Consider the following 17,694-nt stretch of genomic DNA (forward strand, 5'->3'; position numbering starts at 1 on the left):
CAATTGGCCGGGGACGCAGCGAGAGGGGAAGAAGAGGGAGGAAGCTCCAATGGCATCGGCGGAGACCGGATTGGGGAAAACCGACCTAGCGCTCTTACCGGAAGGGGGAAAGAGGAAACAGAGGGGGAGATGGTGTGTTCCGGCTCACCGCGGAGCTCGAAGCGGTGGTGGGTGAGGCGGAGGCTCACCGGCCAGCCCCTTTTATAGGCGGGCAAGGTCGGCAGCGATGGCGGGATATTTCCCTGCCTGCCGGTGGATATTTTCCACCTCACGCATGTGCTCGAGCTCGGTGGCGGTGAGCTGGACGCCTCCACGTCCGTTCATACTCCGGCAAGGTCGTCACCGTGCTTGGTCACATCGGTGAGGTCTTCCCTTGCCGGCATTGACGCATTGTGGGCATTGAGAGAGAAGAGAGGGAGGGAGAGGGGAGATGGGACAGCTCGGGGTGTCGTCAATTCGGCGACTGTGCGCCCGTCATCCCCGGCGCCGAGCTGGTCCACGGCGGGGCCGGTACGGCGGCGCAGGCGTGGTCGGCGTGGGGGAGATGAAGGAGCTGACGGGCGGGTCCCACCTGTCGGAGAGAGAGAGAGAGAGAGAGAGAGAGAGAGAGAGAGAGAGAGAGAGAGAGAGAGAGAGAGAGAGAGAGAGAGAGAGGGAGAAGGGCCGTGGGCTGCTAGCGCTGTGGTACTAGGCCACGGCCGGCCCATGCGGGAAGGGGAAGAAGGGAGGGGGAAGTGTGCTGCGTTGTAGACCGAATGGAGAGGGGAAGGGAGAGGAGGCCCGTTGCCCCTTTTCTATTTCCTTTCCTTTTTCTATTTTCCTTCTTTTCCTATTTAGCTATTTTGATATGGTTTGAATGCAAATTCAAATACAGTTTGAATTTAGTGATGCCACCATAAGTTCAACAAGCAAACAAACACTCAACCAACCAAGGTTTCCTAATATTCTATTCCTATGTTGATTTGTTTATATTATTTTTGAGGTTAACTAGATGTATGTGTGAGTTTCTATGCAAAGTTTTAAAAAGTTTAAATTTTTAGTGATTTTTAAACTAAGTCAAATTTATAGAGTGTTACAGCTAGGTGCCCGTTAAAGCACTATAATATCTTGTGGGTGCTCCAGGAAGTTTATAATCACCGTCGAAATTTAGTAAGAACTCTCAAGATTGAGACTTGCTCTCTTGCCTTGAGAAGAGGATAGGGTTCGATGAAACCCAAGCCTTGGTGGCTTGCTCAACAACGTAGAGGTAGGCTAGCCTTTATGGTGAGCCGAACCTCGGGATAAACACATTGTCCTTTGGGTTCTTGATGTTTTCTTTGTGCTCTACTTGTGTTGGTTGTGAAGTTGGGGTTTGCACTCGATCTACTTGTAGTTTCCAACCTTGGAGAAGTGGTGGAATAGGACCTAATAATTACTACTAGGAATAGGAACACTAGTAATTCACTCAATCTACTATTCCTTTACCAGATTTTGAATTGTGGTTTCGAGTTGCTCTGATCCACAGATCGAAAGTGCCGCAGCTGTGTGCAAGTGCGGAATTGCCACATCTGTACTAACCGATGCAATTGAGTTTAAATTTTAAATAGGCATATTCACACTCCCTCTAGTTTTGCCTGATCCTTTGCAGGCTACTAAGGGCACGAGCGCCATGCAAGGAGATAGTACTAATTATGCAGTAAAGCAAAACGCCAATTCTCCTCTCTATATATTCTTCTTCTAGCTCCATTCTTTCCCTTTTCCCATGCCACCTACGTTAATACCGCGTGCGCTGGTGACCGCCTTGGCGGGGCAGCACGTCTGGTGTAGCATGCAAACATGTTATGTTAATTGCTCAACCACTGCGGCGCGCCCCTTTGACTGCTCAACCAATGGGTGTAGCATGAAGATATATAGGGTGCCTACAACAATCATGTTACCTTAACATTTAGGCCCTGATCGAGAAACATGAAAACATGCATGCACATCGCCGTCTTGTGCAGCATTCAAGTCAGAGACAGGCAGACAGCCCATGTCTAAGGTAACACATTAGCTGGGTAGCAAGGACGTACAGCAAGTAGTAGCGCAAAAATTTCAATTTTTGTTACGGTCACTTGAAAACAGCCCTGGGTTTGCAAGACTTTCAACGTTTTACCCAACGACAGCTTCGTGCTACTGCACTGTTTTGAGTGTACTGGGTAGTACTGTTCAATTACCACCGTTTCAATCTGAATCACTTCGGGAAAACCTCACTCGGGTCGTTAGGTCTCGCGACTCAGCGCCTCCACCACCATTGGTCCCCCTCCCTCCCCCCTCCGGCATATTGCCGGAGGCCGGAGGGAGTGGAGATCCAACGTTTTTAATAAGTTTTTCCACTAGATCGAATCCTTAAAGTTAAGGTCTCTCTATGCTAAGTTTTTTGGTTTTGGGGATTCATCTCCTCCTCCTTTCCGGTGACAGCGAGAGGGCATGGTGGAATCGTTTTCTCTATGTCAACTCTGTTGAAGAAGAGGGCGACAACTACGGCGTCAGCATCCTCACCAGTATGACATGAAGACTTTTATTTTCGGACAGCGACATCAAGGTGGAGATGGTGTCACCGCCATAGAATAATCTTCTCCGGTCTCTTCTCCGTTTTATTGTGGTTAGATCTGACCACGATGAAGGACTAGAGAATAAGTTTAAGATCGGTCTTCCTCATTCTTCGGTGGCAGAAAGAAGTTTCTCAACTCCGCTGTCGTTCATTGGGCATCTGTTCTCAGGCCTTTTGCCGAGTGTTTGCCTGTGCGGTCATCTATACTGTAAAGCGTCGTATATGTTTGGTTTTGAGATATAGAGCTATTCATAGCGTGGGTACAATATGGGTACAATTTGGATGAAAATCATTTTCTGAATGTAATACAGAATGCTCATAACATGTTGATATACTCAGCTATTATCTAAAAAAAAAGAGTGTACTGGGTACTGACCCCGTCCGTAGTGCAACTAATAAGACTACGTGCTATGTTTGCCATGTCCATCGCCTAGTCAATAATGACCTTGAGACCTCTAGAATGATGTCGTTGTAGTCGGTTTAACTAATGTGTGTCCGTGGCAAAGGAGCATCAGGGTTATTAATTGGTACGTAGAATATATTTTACTGTAACAAACATTATATGTCTTTATCCCAGTTTCTAGTAAAAATAAAAACCAGACAGTAAAAGTGTTCCCAACCTCATCACCCTTACTAGAGGTCCAGTAAAAGATATCATTTGGAACTTTCGGCCAAGCATCTAACTTTCACCTCTCCCTCCAAATTAAAGCACACCAATTGCATGCATGTGGTTGCAGTGCCTTGTGCTAGCTACCTGTTTAAGTACCTTGAACAATACGATCGACCCTTCATCGAAGAAAAGGTCCTAATGGTGGTCCTTCTCCTTCCGACGTGGCATGATTACTCCGCTTGGAGCCTCGTTGGCACACATGTATGTGCAATGAGAGGCAATTATGCCCTAAAAACCCCACAGGAACAAGGACAAGTGCCCCGAAAGCCATCATTTAACCCCCTTCCTTTTTTCTCCATCACCTTTTTTTTGTATCATCATCAGATATAGTTTGGTCACCTAATAAAAGCCCAATTCTTTTCTTTGCAGAGTAGGTTTGCCAACAAGTGCATGCCAACATACCATGTGCAGAAACCTTCCCTTTGCTTCATCCCTTTATGACCACCAAAGGCAAAGAATCCTTTTCTTGGGCATTTGCACTACGGTAACAGCACGCAACCACTGAAAAACTGACAAACAACTTCTGCACAAAAAGGATTCCTTAAATACTGCATGTGGACTGGAGAAATTTCTAGCTACAGCACTCAACCACTAAAAACCTACAAACAACATTATGTGTACAGATCAGAGGTGCTTAAAAACTTCTCAAGGACTCGGCTAAGTTTTAGTGTTTGCAAATGTATGTATATAACGAAAAATCCTTGAAGCAACCACTACATACAAAGTCTCATTTCCTAGGTTAAAGCTAAGAAGGGGGGATTTTCAGTGCTTGCCAATCATTCATATGCCAAGCTGAAAAACAGCACTTAGTTTAGTGCATACAATTCATCATTTTGTTTTATCACCATGTGCAATTCCTATGCCACCACCTTTTGTTCGACAAAAAAAAAAAAATTGTCATTTCAGCACTACACCATCACGGTGGGCCCAACACTTTAGTTTACCTTCAAATTATGCTACAGGTGGATACTAATTATGGTGCATCGTGCCAACTAATTGAATTGCATCTCCTTAATTATATGCATGCACCGGTTAATATCTGGGAGATGGGTAAGCCTTAGGAATGGCAACTGCTGACAGTAACAGATAGGGCACCCAAGTCATTTTTCTGCTCTCAGCTACTTCATCTATTCCAAATTATAAGACGTTAAAATATTTCATAATTTGATGTCTTATAATTTGGAATAAAGGGAGTGATACTCTGTAAGAGTATGATACTATAGTTGCTAAAGTGATTGGCACAAGAGAGAAGTAAAAACTAACACACTCCGGCCGATTCGGTAAGGACCGTTATGGGTATGAAAAGAATTTCCCTTGCTGGCTGACCGACAAGGCCTCCATATAATACATCCATGTGATTCTTGTAAAAAAAAAGTTTTTGGTCACCATGGCAGTACTCTTCCATGCATGCATATGCATTCTTCTCCATCCGTTCCCCCATGCTCTGCTCTGCCCCTGCTGCGCTTGCGCTTGACTCCACCACCGCCCTGTCTGTCAGCACTGCCACTCTCCATGTGCCCCAATCACTGCATCTGCCTCCACCTCCACCTCCACCTCCATTTCATCTCCGGCCCCGGCCGGCCGGCCTCTTAAAACCCACCTCTCAGGCTCTCAAGTCGCCATTCCTATAAAGTCTTTACACCTGCTCCGTTCCATTCCAACACCAACACACCTTTCAAGTTTCACCGGCCTACCCTATAAAGCTCGATTTATTTCGTCGTCCCTCAAATCTCCTCATCTCTCTCTCGCGTCGTCACTGGAGAAAAATCCAGCAGTGTTCATGTGTTCCATATTTCCTTCGCATTCAGTCATCGGCGTATCGTCGCAGGCGCAAGGCGGCGGCGGCAGTGGGTTTCAGAGCCCTGCTGAGAGCAGAGCCAGCAGCATGAGCAGCGGCGGCAGCTCTCTGCCCTCCCCTTCTGCAGCACCTGCCTGCTCCAGATCATGGTGACATTCTATTCTGAGACCAAAAAAATCATTTGGCATTCCACCTTGTCCATCTTTTGCTGTTGTTCCTAATTGATTACATTATACATTACATAGGTCTATTTGCTCTAATCATCGCCTAAGTAGTATGATCGATCACCTAGCTAGCTGGCTAGCTAGGTGAGGATGAAGAAATCATTGTTTAATTACAGTGTTCATTCAATCACTTGGTGGTGGTCAAATGAAGTAGCCTGATGATCGTTGTGTATGCTACGAATATGGAATGAATTAGGTCTATAAGCGAGGATTCGTTGCGGAGGTACGTGAGCTACGCGAGCGAGAGCTGCATCCAGGAGCTGCTGGCGGCGTCCGACTCCGGCCGGGGCGGCGCCGACGGCGACGGCGACGGCGACGACGGGTGGAAGGTGCTGGTTTACCACAACGGCGTGGAGATATCCAAGCGGCGGACGGGGCCCGCGCACGTCTTCCGGAGCCGCTGGCTGCTGCAGGACGTCTCGCCGGAGCAGTTCATGGCCGTCGCCAACGCCGTCGTCGCCGCCAAGGTACCATAGATACCTTCCTGCGAATATATTAATTACTATTCGCTCGCGACACACTGATAGTTAATCTACGAGTAGTATTATAGCTTGTTAAAGGGTTTGAGGAAAGTGATTATTCTAAGATTTCTTTTTCATTTCCATTTCAAGTAGCTAGGAGTAACTTCTTCACTTACTCTAGGTCAAAAAGCTGATAAAGTGATTATCAACACAACGGACGGCTTCCGCAAATCGAAGAGTTTGGGTTCCATCCATATCTGTTGCCATGGGCCGTGCTTGTGGTTGTGGTTAATTAAAAGCTAGCGACCTGCTTTGGGTAGTAACTTTGCTCGATCTAGGACTAGCACTTTATGTCCATGTGACTTGGCTAATCAAAACCGCCTTTCGTTGAATGCAATGCGAGTCAGGGTGGGCGTTCGGTTCTCGGTTCGGTTTCGATTCGGTTCCTTCGGTTATCAAAGAAATTCGGTTCCTAGAAAACGGGAACCGATCGGTTCCAAAAAATTTTAGGAACCGAGCATTTCGGTTCTCGGTTATTTCGGTTCGGTTCCGGTTTTAACCGAACTAACCGAATTTTTTCAGAAGACCTCAAGATAATAATAAATATACTTGTTCTAAGGCAAATTTATGCAACACTATATTCATTTTTAATAATAATAATATATAAGAAAACAATAGCAATATAGTAACACAAATATATAGCAGTTCAAATATAAAAACACTACACATAATCCTACAAAATATAAGTAAGTGAAGTATAATTCATGTAATTCGGTTCTTTCGGTTAATTCGGTTAACCGAGAGTAGGAACCGAATTTTCTTCGGTTATTTCGGTTCTTCAATATCAGGAACCGAATAAGGAACCGAAATTTTCGGTTCTAGTTCTTTTGGTTTCGGTTCCGGTTCTTTCGGTTCGGTTCTCGGTTCTCGGTTATTTTTGCCCAGCCTTAAATGCGAGTACGATTTGCTTCATCCGAGTAGGAGTAATATACAAATGTACTCAAAGTCCCAAAGCCAAGTTTGTCCTTAGTTAAACACATTTAGTTTTTTAGGGGTAAACATATTTAGTTTTGATCATACATAGAAGAGCTTAGGCCATGTTTAGATCCCACCCAAAATCCAAAATTTTTCAAGATTTCCCGTCACATCAAATCTTGCGGCACATGCATGGAGCATTAAATGTAGGTAAAAAGAATAACTAATTGCACAGTTTGCCCGTAATTGGCGAGACGAATCTTTTAAGCCTAAATAGTCTATAATTGAATAATTTTTGCCAAATACAAACGAAAGTGCTATAATAACCAAAACAAAAAAATTTCGCATCTAAACGGGGCCTTACTGGAACGCAGCGTCCATGTCCCTATTTGTCTAGATTTTAGGGTCGTCAGCAGCTTACTAGGACGCAAGCAAGGAAAAAACTAAACAGAACAAAAAAAAAAGTACTAGCATTTTTGTTGGTAATAAAAAGCTGGCGCCTGGCGGTGCCGCCGGTGAATGAGATATACGGTGGTAGCTAGTAGATCAAACGGCGGTAAGTAATTGTGGCTCGTGACTCTTGCTGGTAAATAAATTTGCACTGTGGGCGTGGTGAAGGGAAGCCCTGCTGCGACGTACTACACCCGTGATTCTTAAAGCATTTTTTGTAGGGAATCTACGTAGTAGGCAGGCACCGTCCGTCCCATCCAACGCCCAACGGTGACCCGGAACTACTCTTACCAATCACCTTGCGACAGCTCTCTTATTACCTAGCGCCAAAAAAAAAAATGGTTCCGTCCATCGGTCAGTTTTGTGAGTGCCCTTTTCAGCTTTATTTACGGGGTGACTAAATTTTAGTTCTGTCCCATCAGATATTTGGATACATGTATGGAGTATTAAATATAGATTAAAAAATAATTAATTGTACAGATTGCGGCTAATTTGCAAGATGGATTTTTAAGCCTAATTAGTCCATGATTTGACATTGTGGTGCTACAGTAAATATGTGCTAATGACGGATTGATTAGGCTTAATAAATTCGTCTCGTAAATTAGTCTCCATCTGTGTAATTAATTTTATAATTAACTCATGTTTAGTCCTCCTAATTAACGTCCAAACGTCCGATGTGACATGGACTAAAATTTAGTCCGTGGAACCAAACAGCCCTTAGTTATGGGCACTCAGAATATTGTTGGAAACGAGCTTTATGGTGAAGAAACGGTGTTTAGGGTTACGGATTGAAAATTTCTTGTCCACAAAATTTGCAATAACAAATACATACACACGTACAGTACATGGTAGTCACTCCTAACAAAAGGCTAAAAGAAGAAAAAACCAGTTAAAAACCGGCGCAACAACTATTACTGGCGAATGACATGTTCAGCATCTGACACCTGTCCCTCGGGTAGTCGGGTCCCAAGCCGTTGTGGTATACGAGGATGGTGGCACCGTACCCCTACTGATTAGGTGCGTGCGCGTGAATGAATTAATACAAGTTTCGGAGTAGATGCATGAGTTATTATACAAGTAGCCGTAGATGCGTGCCCTGATGCAGGCGTGCATGTGACTGCACGTTGAGCCACATGCATGTGCTCTCTGCATTGCGCGCGTCTGTTTTTGAAGTTTGAACCATGGTGAGCTCACTCTTAACTTCTCCAACATTTTAAATAAATAGATAGTGAACTCGGATGTTAGATACTCCGTAGAATTTAGTGGAACTAATTTGTATAAAGTTTGACCACACTAGAAGTTTGACTTAACTAAAACAATGCTAAAATAAACTGTAATTTAAAAAGTAGTAATAACAGGAAATGCATGTCACCGGCTGACAAAAGGAGGAGCACCGGCTGTGTAGTGGTCTCTTCTGTTCCGCGACTTAGCTTTGCTTACATATATGATCTTTGCCCACTCGGACTCAGTATATCTTCATTCATATATGTAACAAGAGCGCATTGCTAATTAATTTCTGCACGTAGTGAAAACAAACTCCATATATATACAGCTGGGAGCTAACTAATCATTTCAGTACTGATGAATGCCAGGTCACGCTAGACCTGACACCAAAGCATACTTACAAGATAGTACTAATAACGTGCGTGTGGCAGGGGAATGACCGAATGAGTGCACTTGGACTCGCAACGTTTTGTGTAGTAGAAACTTTTTGCTTAGTACTAGCTAGCCACCAAGGCTGGGCCGGTCTCGATCTGGCGCGAGGGCCTCTTACCACTTTTGGGGCCAGTACCTAATAACAGGCCATATGCTCTGTCGCATTACCAGTCCTTCTATCTAGCTACTCCTACTCTAGGTAGGATAATTAGGTTAAGTCTTAGGCCCCTTTTGGCCGGGCTCCGGCGGCTCCGGCTCCGGCCTGTCGGCCCCTGAGCGGCTGACACCCGGTACTGTTCATCGGAGCTGTTTTTCTCTCTCCTCCTTTCCTCTCTCACAGACACCACCGGAGCCGGAGAAGCTCGTTTTTTGGGCTCCGCGGCTCCGGCTCCCTGGCACCTATCGGTCCCTGAGCGGTGGAGCCCTGCCAAACGAGGCCTATAGTGGAAGTTTCGTGGCTCCGCTTCTAAGACTCTAGTATTAGAAATAGTGTAAACAAGTTTTCATCGCCATGAAACTCATTCTATCCGACGAAACTATTTTCGACTGGCCATAAAACTCCCATTGCGACTATTGCGCGAGTCGTTTATATATAGGCTCCTAATAATGTATAAGTAGCAGGTAGCCAGGCTTTTGTAGTAGCTGTGCCTGTGTTCGTGGTTTCGTGGGCCAAAAAAAGCCTACCCACTCGAAAGTGCATTGGATAGGCTTGGACTCTTATTTTCATCCCTCAACCGTATCAGGCTTGGGCCATATTACTTTTTTACCAAGACTGACCCAACTCGAAATACTTTGTTTACAATAGTAACATGCCCGCGTTTTTTCTTTTTTTTGTGCAAGTGCAGCAGTGGGAGTCGGACCAGCTGATGGAGTCTTCGTACATCAGGGAGCTCGGCGACGACCTGAGCATCATCCACCTCAAGTTCGGCGACGCCTCCTCCTCCACCACCACCAGCCGGCGTCCCGCCCGGCCCGCCCGGCGCCGGGACCTGGTCGTCTACGAGCGGCGCCAGGCCATGGACGACGGCACGCTGGTGGTCGCGGTGGCCGCGCTGCCCAAGGAGATCGCCGCGGGCCTGCTGCCCGGCGGCGGCTCCGTCGTCGTCGGCCGCAGCCTGCTGCTGCAGTCCGGCTGGGTCGTCGAGAGGCTCGACGGCGACGCGGGATCGTGCGTCGTGACGTACGTTGTGCAGCTGGACCCGGCCGCCGGGTGGCTGCCGCGCTGCATCGTGAGCCGCCTCAATAGCAAGCTCGTCATGGTCGTCGCTAAGCTCAGGAGGATCGCGCAGGCCACCGTGCCTGCCGCCGCCGCCGCCGCCGCCGAGGTGTGAGTGACGTGGCCGCCACCGAGAGTTATTAGCAGCGGCGCCGTCGGTCAGCTGCTGCACGCGTAGTTGCATTGTGTGCCTAAGTAAGTAAATAGATTCTATACTATATGTATGTTGTTTTGTAGGAACGACGGAGTGCACGCATCGATCGGGGGATGCCCCGCATCTATATACGTACTGCTATCAGACTATATATGTCAGTGAGAATTACTATCTGTGCACGTTTCAGTGTAATAGAATAGATGTGTTTACGTCAATCGGGGATTTTTTAGATAAAGGATATAAAATCCGACTTCTATATCCACGCAAGATATATATAGCCAAAAGGTACACGAGCTCTTAGACTCGAAACCTCAAACCCGAGGAACATAAAAAAACAAAGAAATAGATCGATTTCACGAAAAACAAGAAAGAGAGTTCACGGACCAAGAAAAAACTAGAAAGACTAAGCTTCAGAATTTCTTATTCTTTCTTGCTTTCAACTTGTTTTGTCTTCACGTAACAGGACTTCATCACATTGCCTTTCTCAAACAAAGGATCCAGACCAAGTCCCTATCCTCATCCGACTATGACACTCAAAATTGCGATCGATCACTATGCGTGAAGATAGACCTTCGAGGCGACGCCTCCATGCAGGAAAACGATGAGGATCACCAACGCCACCCACCTCACCTAGGCTAGATTTTCACCTGGAGATAAACAGAGGAGGACTGTGGAGTGCCGTACGTGACAACACCTCCCGGAAGGAAAACGGCACCCGAAGGCGTTGCAATTGTCGAGACCAGTAAGATCACCAGGAAGTCTTTCGCCAACACCTCCACAACTCCTGGACCACTACCGACACACAAAAAACATTTTGCCGCCATGACTACAAAGCCCACCACTGTAGAAGCCACCATGCAACGTCTATGCGCTACCACTGAGCAGATCCAAGGACATAGCCACGGATATGGCTGCCCCAAGAGCAGGGCCATCACTAGCCAAATCGGTCGTTGTCATTGTGTGAGCCTTGGCCACCGCCACCACCATAGATGCACATCCAGGCTCGAGCCATGACGAATCCACTGCGTTGGCGGGTGTGAGTGCCAAGGACGTTGCCGCTCACCCGAGCCCTTGACAAAGCCCGCCGAAGGACACATCGGGATCTCCATGACACACCACTTGGCCATCGTCTGCGACTGCTACAAGGGCAAAACAACTGAACCAGTAGCACACCAGATCCGTTGATCCCCAACGTGCATCCGGCCCACCACGCCCCCACCACATATCATAGCCACCGGTATCTGTCAACCGCCCATGCAGCACACCCCCACAACCAATGTCTTCACCAAGCGCCACGCAGTAGTGCTGGAACAAGCCATTGGGGGCTGGGGGAGGGAACAGATCCACAAGCCTAAGCACCGGATCTGGCCATGGAAGTACCAAATTCGTGCTAAGCTGATGTGTGATAGGTGAGTAGAACTTTCAGGGTGGAGGAGGGAGAAAACGAAGTGGAGAGGAGGTAGGAGATGCCCCGCCGCCACCTCTTCCTCACAGACACCAAGGCTCTGAAGGCTATAGTTTGGTTTTGGTGAATTGATGAAATCCTATGTGCTAACCTAGTTTATCAAAGTGATTGTTGACGGTCGTTAACACTAATTATAAGTTGTCAACATATCCTGCATATGTACTTAATTCCATCACCAAACATAGGTATAGGGGTTTAAACTAATGAATTCCATGAGCTTTAGTAAATATTTGTATGCAGGAGGATTTATCCAGAAAACAACTTCCGGGACCACTGTCATACACTCCAAACAAGCAAACCGACGACAACAAGTGATTCAACCCGTGAAAACTATGAAATACAACTCTAGAAGGTTCCAGAAGACACCATGCCGAAGCTTGGGCCAAACGGCCTGCCATGGAGCCCGCTCGCCCTCCGCCTCTTCGTACTCCTTCATACGATCTACACCGTTGATTTTAAGGAGGTTTTAGGTTGGTTTATCGAACGGTGGTCGAGGGAGTTGACGCGGATCGATGATGTGGCGATTCCTTGCCCCCTACTCCACCTCGATTCCTTGCCCCTACTCCACCTCGATTCCTTGCCCCCTACTTTACCTCGGCCTATATATAGCAACCCCTACCCCCCTCCCTAGAGCCATCTTGAAAACCCTAATTCATATCTCTCATTCAGATCAAGACACACCAAGAGGATTAGATCTAGAGCTCTCCAATGTAGTAGATTAGTAGCTCGGGAGTGAGGGTAGAGTTGGGCTCATGCTCAAGTTCCGGATCTAGTCTTGGAGGCTCGGCAAAGCCTTGTATCTTTACTTCTACATCTTGTAAGACTTATTATCATTTTACCATATTCTTATCTACATGGCTATGTTTACTTTGAATATATATCTTGCTTAGTTAAAGATTATCAATACTTTTATGTGCGGGTTCATAGAGCGCTTAGCTTGCTAGTTTACCGGTTAGGCTAAGTAGCCGAGTCTCGTGTAAGCATGGTGCTTATACGATGCTCTACCTATGAGTGTACCCTGTTCTCTGGTTGGGTGGTAGCAGTGGGAGATGACAGCACCATCTATCCTTTGTAGTCCACTCCAAATTGAGCAGGTTCTTAAATTGTAGGACCGTAGTCGCGTTAGTAGAGTTATCTATTGTGGGTGCTCTACCATCTAAGCATCATCCTGAAGTGCGCAAGAGTAGAGTTAGTCTTAGCTATAGATGGAAATGTATATACTTTGATCCTGTAATAAGAATATCATAGGAATCTACCTCACCTGTTGTTCTTCCGAGTTGACTAGTTTACATTATCTTTATAGATCTATCCCTTGAGTGTCATTATGCTTAATTCCTATCTATATATTTACCATCTACTTAAGCTATGCTGGTATGTTGATAGATATTCCTCTATTACTCAATAAGTCTTACTCCATTGTTTCCCTGTGGTAAAATATAAATAACAATGTCTGGAATACTCCCGATAAAAAGCTACAATGGTATTCTGTGTGCTTGCGGAATCCTTCATATTCTTTTTGCGTTAATAAATACCAACAGTGATTATAAGATAGTTGGCACATTCCAAGTGGTGAAGCAAATGAAGATCATGATGTGATGATGGTGTGGACATGATGATCAAGTGCTTGGACTTGGAAAAGAAGAAAGAGAAAAACAAAAAGCTCAAGGCAAAGGTGATATCCATAGGAGCTTTTTGGTTTGGTGATCGAGACACTTAGCGAGTGTGATCACATTTAGGATAGATAGTCGTACTATTAAGAGGGGTGGAACTCGTATCGAAATGTGGTTATCAAAGTGCCACTAAATGTTCTAACTCATTGCATATGCATTTAGATCTAGTGGAGTGCTAACACCCTTGAAAATGTTTATGAAAATATGCTAACACACGTACACAAGGTGATACACTTGGTGGTTGGCACATTTGAGCAAGGGTGGAGAAGTTGGTGAAGTGAAGGAGGTGATTTTCACTGAGAAACAGTGACCGGACGCATGTCATGTGGTGACCGGACTCGGAGGTGCAGCGTCTGGTCAATTATAAAACTTGGTGCCATGCTCGGCTTCTTTCTGGTGCTTGACTGGACGCCGAGACAAAAAGTGATCTGACTCGACGCTTGTGCGTCCGGTCATGATGATGTACGATGATGTGGTACTTTCTAGCTTGCGGAGAAGAGAAAGTGTGAGACCGAACTTGACCGCGTCAGGTCACCATTGACCGAACGTGTCAGGTCATGGTTGGGCACCTCTGTATCCTCTCTGGATCTGATCTGACGCCGGGGAGGAGCAGGCAGCAGTGCGTGGGCGAGCACACGAGCAGACTCAGCGTGGGCGTGTCTGGTCTTGGACCAGCATGTCCGATCGCTCTTTAACCATGCAGGCTCTGGCTGCTAGCCGTTGGAGATCAGCGGCTCAGGTTTAAAGTGGGGGACACATGGTGCACATTGGGCGACCAGACGCTAGAGGCGTGCGTCCGGTCACCTCTGACCGGCGCGTCCGGTTGCCCCGTGTTCTGTATAGTGAGGAGCCCGACGGCTCTATTCGTGGGGGGCTCTCTATTTAAGCCATGTGGTTGGCTCAAGCTCACTCTCTTAGCCATTTGCATTGATATAACAACCTTGTGAGCTTAGCCAAAGCCCTCCCACTCATCTCCATCATTGATTCATCATCTTTGTGAGATTGGGAGAGAATCCAAGTGCATTGCTTGAGTGATTGCATCTAGAGGCACTTGGTGTTCGTGTTTCGCTGCGGGATTCACTTGTTACTCTTGGTGGTTGCCACCACCTAGATGCCTTGGAGCAGCGAGGATCGGCGAGCGGAGGTTGGTGATTGTCTCTGGCTCTGATCATGGTGATTGTGAGGGTTCTTGACCTTTCCTTGGCGGAGAGCCAAAAGGTACTCTAGTGGATTGCTCGTGGCTTGTGTGATCCTCATCTTATGTTGGTTGTGCGGCACCCTATTGAGGGTTTGGCGTGTGATGTCAATTAGTGCATGAACCTTCAAGTGAGTGAACCGCCACAACGAGGACTAGCTTACTGGCAAGCAAGTCAACATCGGTAAAAAACTTGTGTCACCTTGTCCGAGGATTTCATTGGTTATGTTGTGATTGATGGATTGGCTCCATCTTGTGATTGGCTCATACCTCAACACGTCGGTATAATCATCGCCATCCTCTCTTGTATTACATTCCTAGTGTGTAAGCTAAGCTCTTTAGTGTAATTAGTTTTGAGAACTAGCTTGCGTCGGGACTAGTGGTTAGTGAGGTTCTTTAGTTAATCTTTGAGAGCTCACTAACTTAGTGTAGTGATATAGCTGTTGTGTGGATAGAGACTATAGCAACTAGAATTATGGTAGGTGGCTTGCATTTTTAGTAGGCTAGCGCAACACTCACTTCGCCATCTATTTGACTAACCACTTTGTTTAAGTGTTGTTGTAGAAATTTTTATAGGCTATTCACCCCCCTCTAGCCATTAGGACCTTTCAAGTGGTATCAGAGCCGTGGTCACCGTGATTTGAGACTTAACAACCTTTGGTGTCAATATGGCTCAAATCAACAACACCAAAAAGCCACCCCAATTTGATGGCTCCAACTATCCTTATTGGAAGGCTAAGATGACAACATTTCAAGTAAATCAATATAAAGGTGTGGAAGGTGGAGGAGACCAAGATTGAGATTGCCAATGAAGAGGCTCCCACCGCCGCCGAAGAAGTGCTACTCCAAAACAATGATATTGCTCTTAGTGCCATTCATGATGCATTGGATGAGAGGACATTTGAGCAAATCAAGAACATTGAGATGGCTCATGAGGCATGGAAGAAGTTGGAGGAGTCATTTAAGGGCACTCAAGCCATTAAGGGTGCAAAGGCATACATTCTTAAGGAGAAGTTTGCAAGCTTCAAGATGAAGGAGAATGAGAGTGTGCTGGAGATGTTCCATAGGCTTCAAGTGCTTGTCAATAATCTCAAAGCACTTAGAGAAGAGGTGAAGCACAAGGACTTCTCCCACAAGTTTCTAAGATGCTTACCATCAAGATTTGGCACATTGGTCACTATTCTAGTGAGGAGTGGTTTGGACACCATGACAAGTGTTGGGAGATGTGATGACCGATGACACATATAGAGATGATGATGAGAAGGAAGAAAAGAAGGAGAAGAAAGATGAAAAGAACGATGAGAAGAAGAGTGTGGCATTCAAGGCCACATCATCCAAGAGCAAGGCAAAGCAAGAATCATCAAGTGAAGATGAAGACTTGAGCTTTGATGAGATGGATGATGAGAAGATGACTCTCTTTGTCAAGAGATTTGGCAAGTTCATGGTGAAGAAGTGCTACCGTGCTAGAAGAAAGAAGTATTCATCCAAGAACAAGAAAGAGTCAAGAAGGTGCTTCAAGTGTGGAAGCAAGGATCATCTTATTGCTCAATGCCCATACAACAACGACAATGATGATGATGAAAGAAGAGCAAGAAGAAGGACAAGATGACCTTCAAGAAGAAGAAGGGTGGTTCATATGTGGTCTCTTGGGATAGTGATGGTTCCTCAAGTGATGATGACAAGACCACCAAGAAGAAGGCTCTTGCAAGCATTGCTATGAATGAGAAGCCTTCTCTCTTCGACACTCCATCATGCTTCATGGCTAAGGCCACTAAGGTACAAACTCGTGATGATGGGTGCGATGAGGAACATGATAATGAAAATAAAAGTAAAAGTGATGATGATGAACCAACTAAAGATGAACTAATTGACATTTTAGATGATGCTTAGGAGCATTTTGACATTAAGAGAAGGGAATGCAAAGACTTGTGTAAGGAACTAAAAGCCCTTAAGCAAGCCTTTGATGAGCTCAATGCATCTCATGAGAGGCTAGAGGAAGCCAATGAGAAGCTTGGCTAGGCTCACAAGAAGCTTGAGAAAGCTCATTCCTCTCTACTTAATGAGCAAAGTGTGAAAGAGCATGTTGAAACATGTGATGTAGGCTTAACTTGTGATATAATTAATGAATCATTCTATAAGCCTATCATTGTTGCTCCCACTAACCCCTCTTGTAGCACATCCACTTCTACCTCATCTAGTAGTGATGGTTTCACTTGTGATGCATCACTAGTGGTTGAGAATGAGATCCTCAAGAAGGAGGTAAAAGAGCTCAATCACACATTGGCTAAGGCCTATGGTGGTGAGGACCGCTTGCTTATGTGCTTGGGTAGCCAAAGAGTTTCTCTCTACAAAGAGGGATTGGGCTATACCTCTAAGAAAGGCAAGGCGACCTTTGCTCTTCACAAGACTAGTTTTGTGAAGAACAATGGTAAGTTTTGCACTAGTTGCAAGCAAGTTGGTCATATAGAGCAAAAGTACAGGAAAAAGAAGTCTCAAGCCATTGTATCCTCAATTAAGCTTGATTCTTTCTATGTGCTTACTAAGGGTACTAATGGTGTGAAGGCTAAGTTCATTGGTGCACCATGGATGGGCTCAAAGAAGAAAGCCATTTGGGTGTCAAAGAGCTTAGTAACTAACCTTCAAGGACCCAAGCAAATTTAGGTACCTAAAAAGAATTGATCTTCTTTTGTAGGTCAATTATAAAGCCAGATGAAGGCATTGGGTTCTTGATAGTTGGTGCACTCAACACATGACCGGTGATGCAAGAATGTTCAACTCAATCAATACCAATGGCAATGATGGTTATGATAGTATCACATTTGATGACAATGGAAAAGGCAAGGTCAAAGGGCTTGGTAAGATTACAATATCCAATGACATGAGCATATCCAATGTGTTGCTAGTTGAGAGCTTGAACTTTAATTTGCTATCCGTGACTCAATTATGTGATCTTGAATTCAAATGCATATTTGGGGTAGATGATGTAGAGATCATAAGTGTAGATGGCTCTAACTTGATCTTCAAAGGCTTTAGATATGAGAATCTATACTTGGTTGATTTCAATGCTAGTGAAGCTCAATTGTCAACATGCTTGTTCACTAAGTCTAGTATGGGTTGGTTATGGTATAGAAGGCTTGGTCATATTGGAATGAAACTATTGAATAGATTGGTTAAGCATGACTTGGTTAGAC

General features: G+C 45.5%; 1 protein-coding gene across 1 annotated transcript; it reads left to right on the plus strand.

Moving 5' to 3' along the window:
* Positions 1–4,668: 4,668 nt before the first annotated feature.
* On the plus strand, positions 4,669–10,397 carry LOC136484708 (uncharacterized). The gene is made up of 3 exons (XM_066481650.1): positions 4,669–5,186; positions 5,458–5,728; positions 9,649–10,397. Exons 1-3 carry the CDS (start codon positions 5,020–5,022, stop codon positions 10,132–10,134), a joined length of 924 nt encoding a protein of 307 aa, XP_066337747.1. The 5' UTR covers positions 4,669–5,019; the 3' UTR covers positions 10,135–10,397.
* The last annotated feature ends 7,297 nt before the right edge of the window (positions 10,398–17,694 follow it).

This window comes from Miscanthus floridulus, chromosome 10 (assembly GCF_019320115.1).
Source record: "Miscanthus floridulus cultivar M001 chromosome 10, ASM1932011v1, whole genome shotgun sequence".
Lineage (NCBI taxonomy): Eukaryota > Viridiplantae > Streptophyta > Magnoliopsida > Poales > Poaceae > Miscanthus > Miscanthus floridulus.

Bases quoted from the DNA above. Each gene is read 5' to 3' on its own strand.
- LOC136484708 (XM_066481650.1), top strand. From the start codon at position 5,020: ATGTGTTCCATATTTCCTTCGCATTCAGTCATCGGCGTATCGTCGCAG. The intron at 5,187-5,457 runs GTGACATTCTAT...GGAATGAATTAG, and splicing joins CCTGCCTGCTCCAGATCATG to GTCTATAAGCGAGGATTCGT. The intron at 5,729-9,648 runs GTACCATAGATA...GTGCAAGTGCAG, and splicing joins ACGCCGTCGTCGCCGCCAAG to CAGTGGGAGTCGGACCAGCT.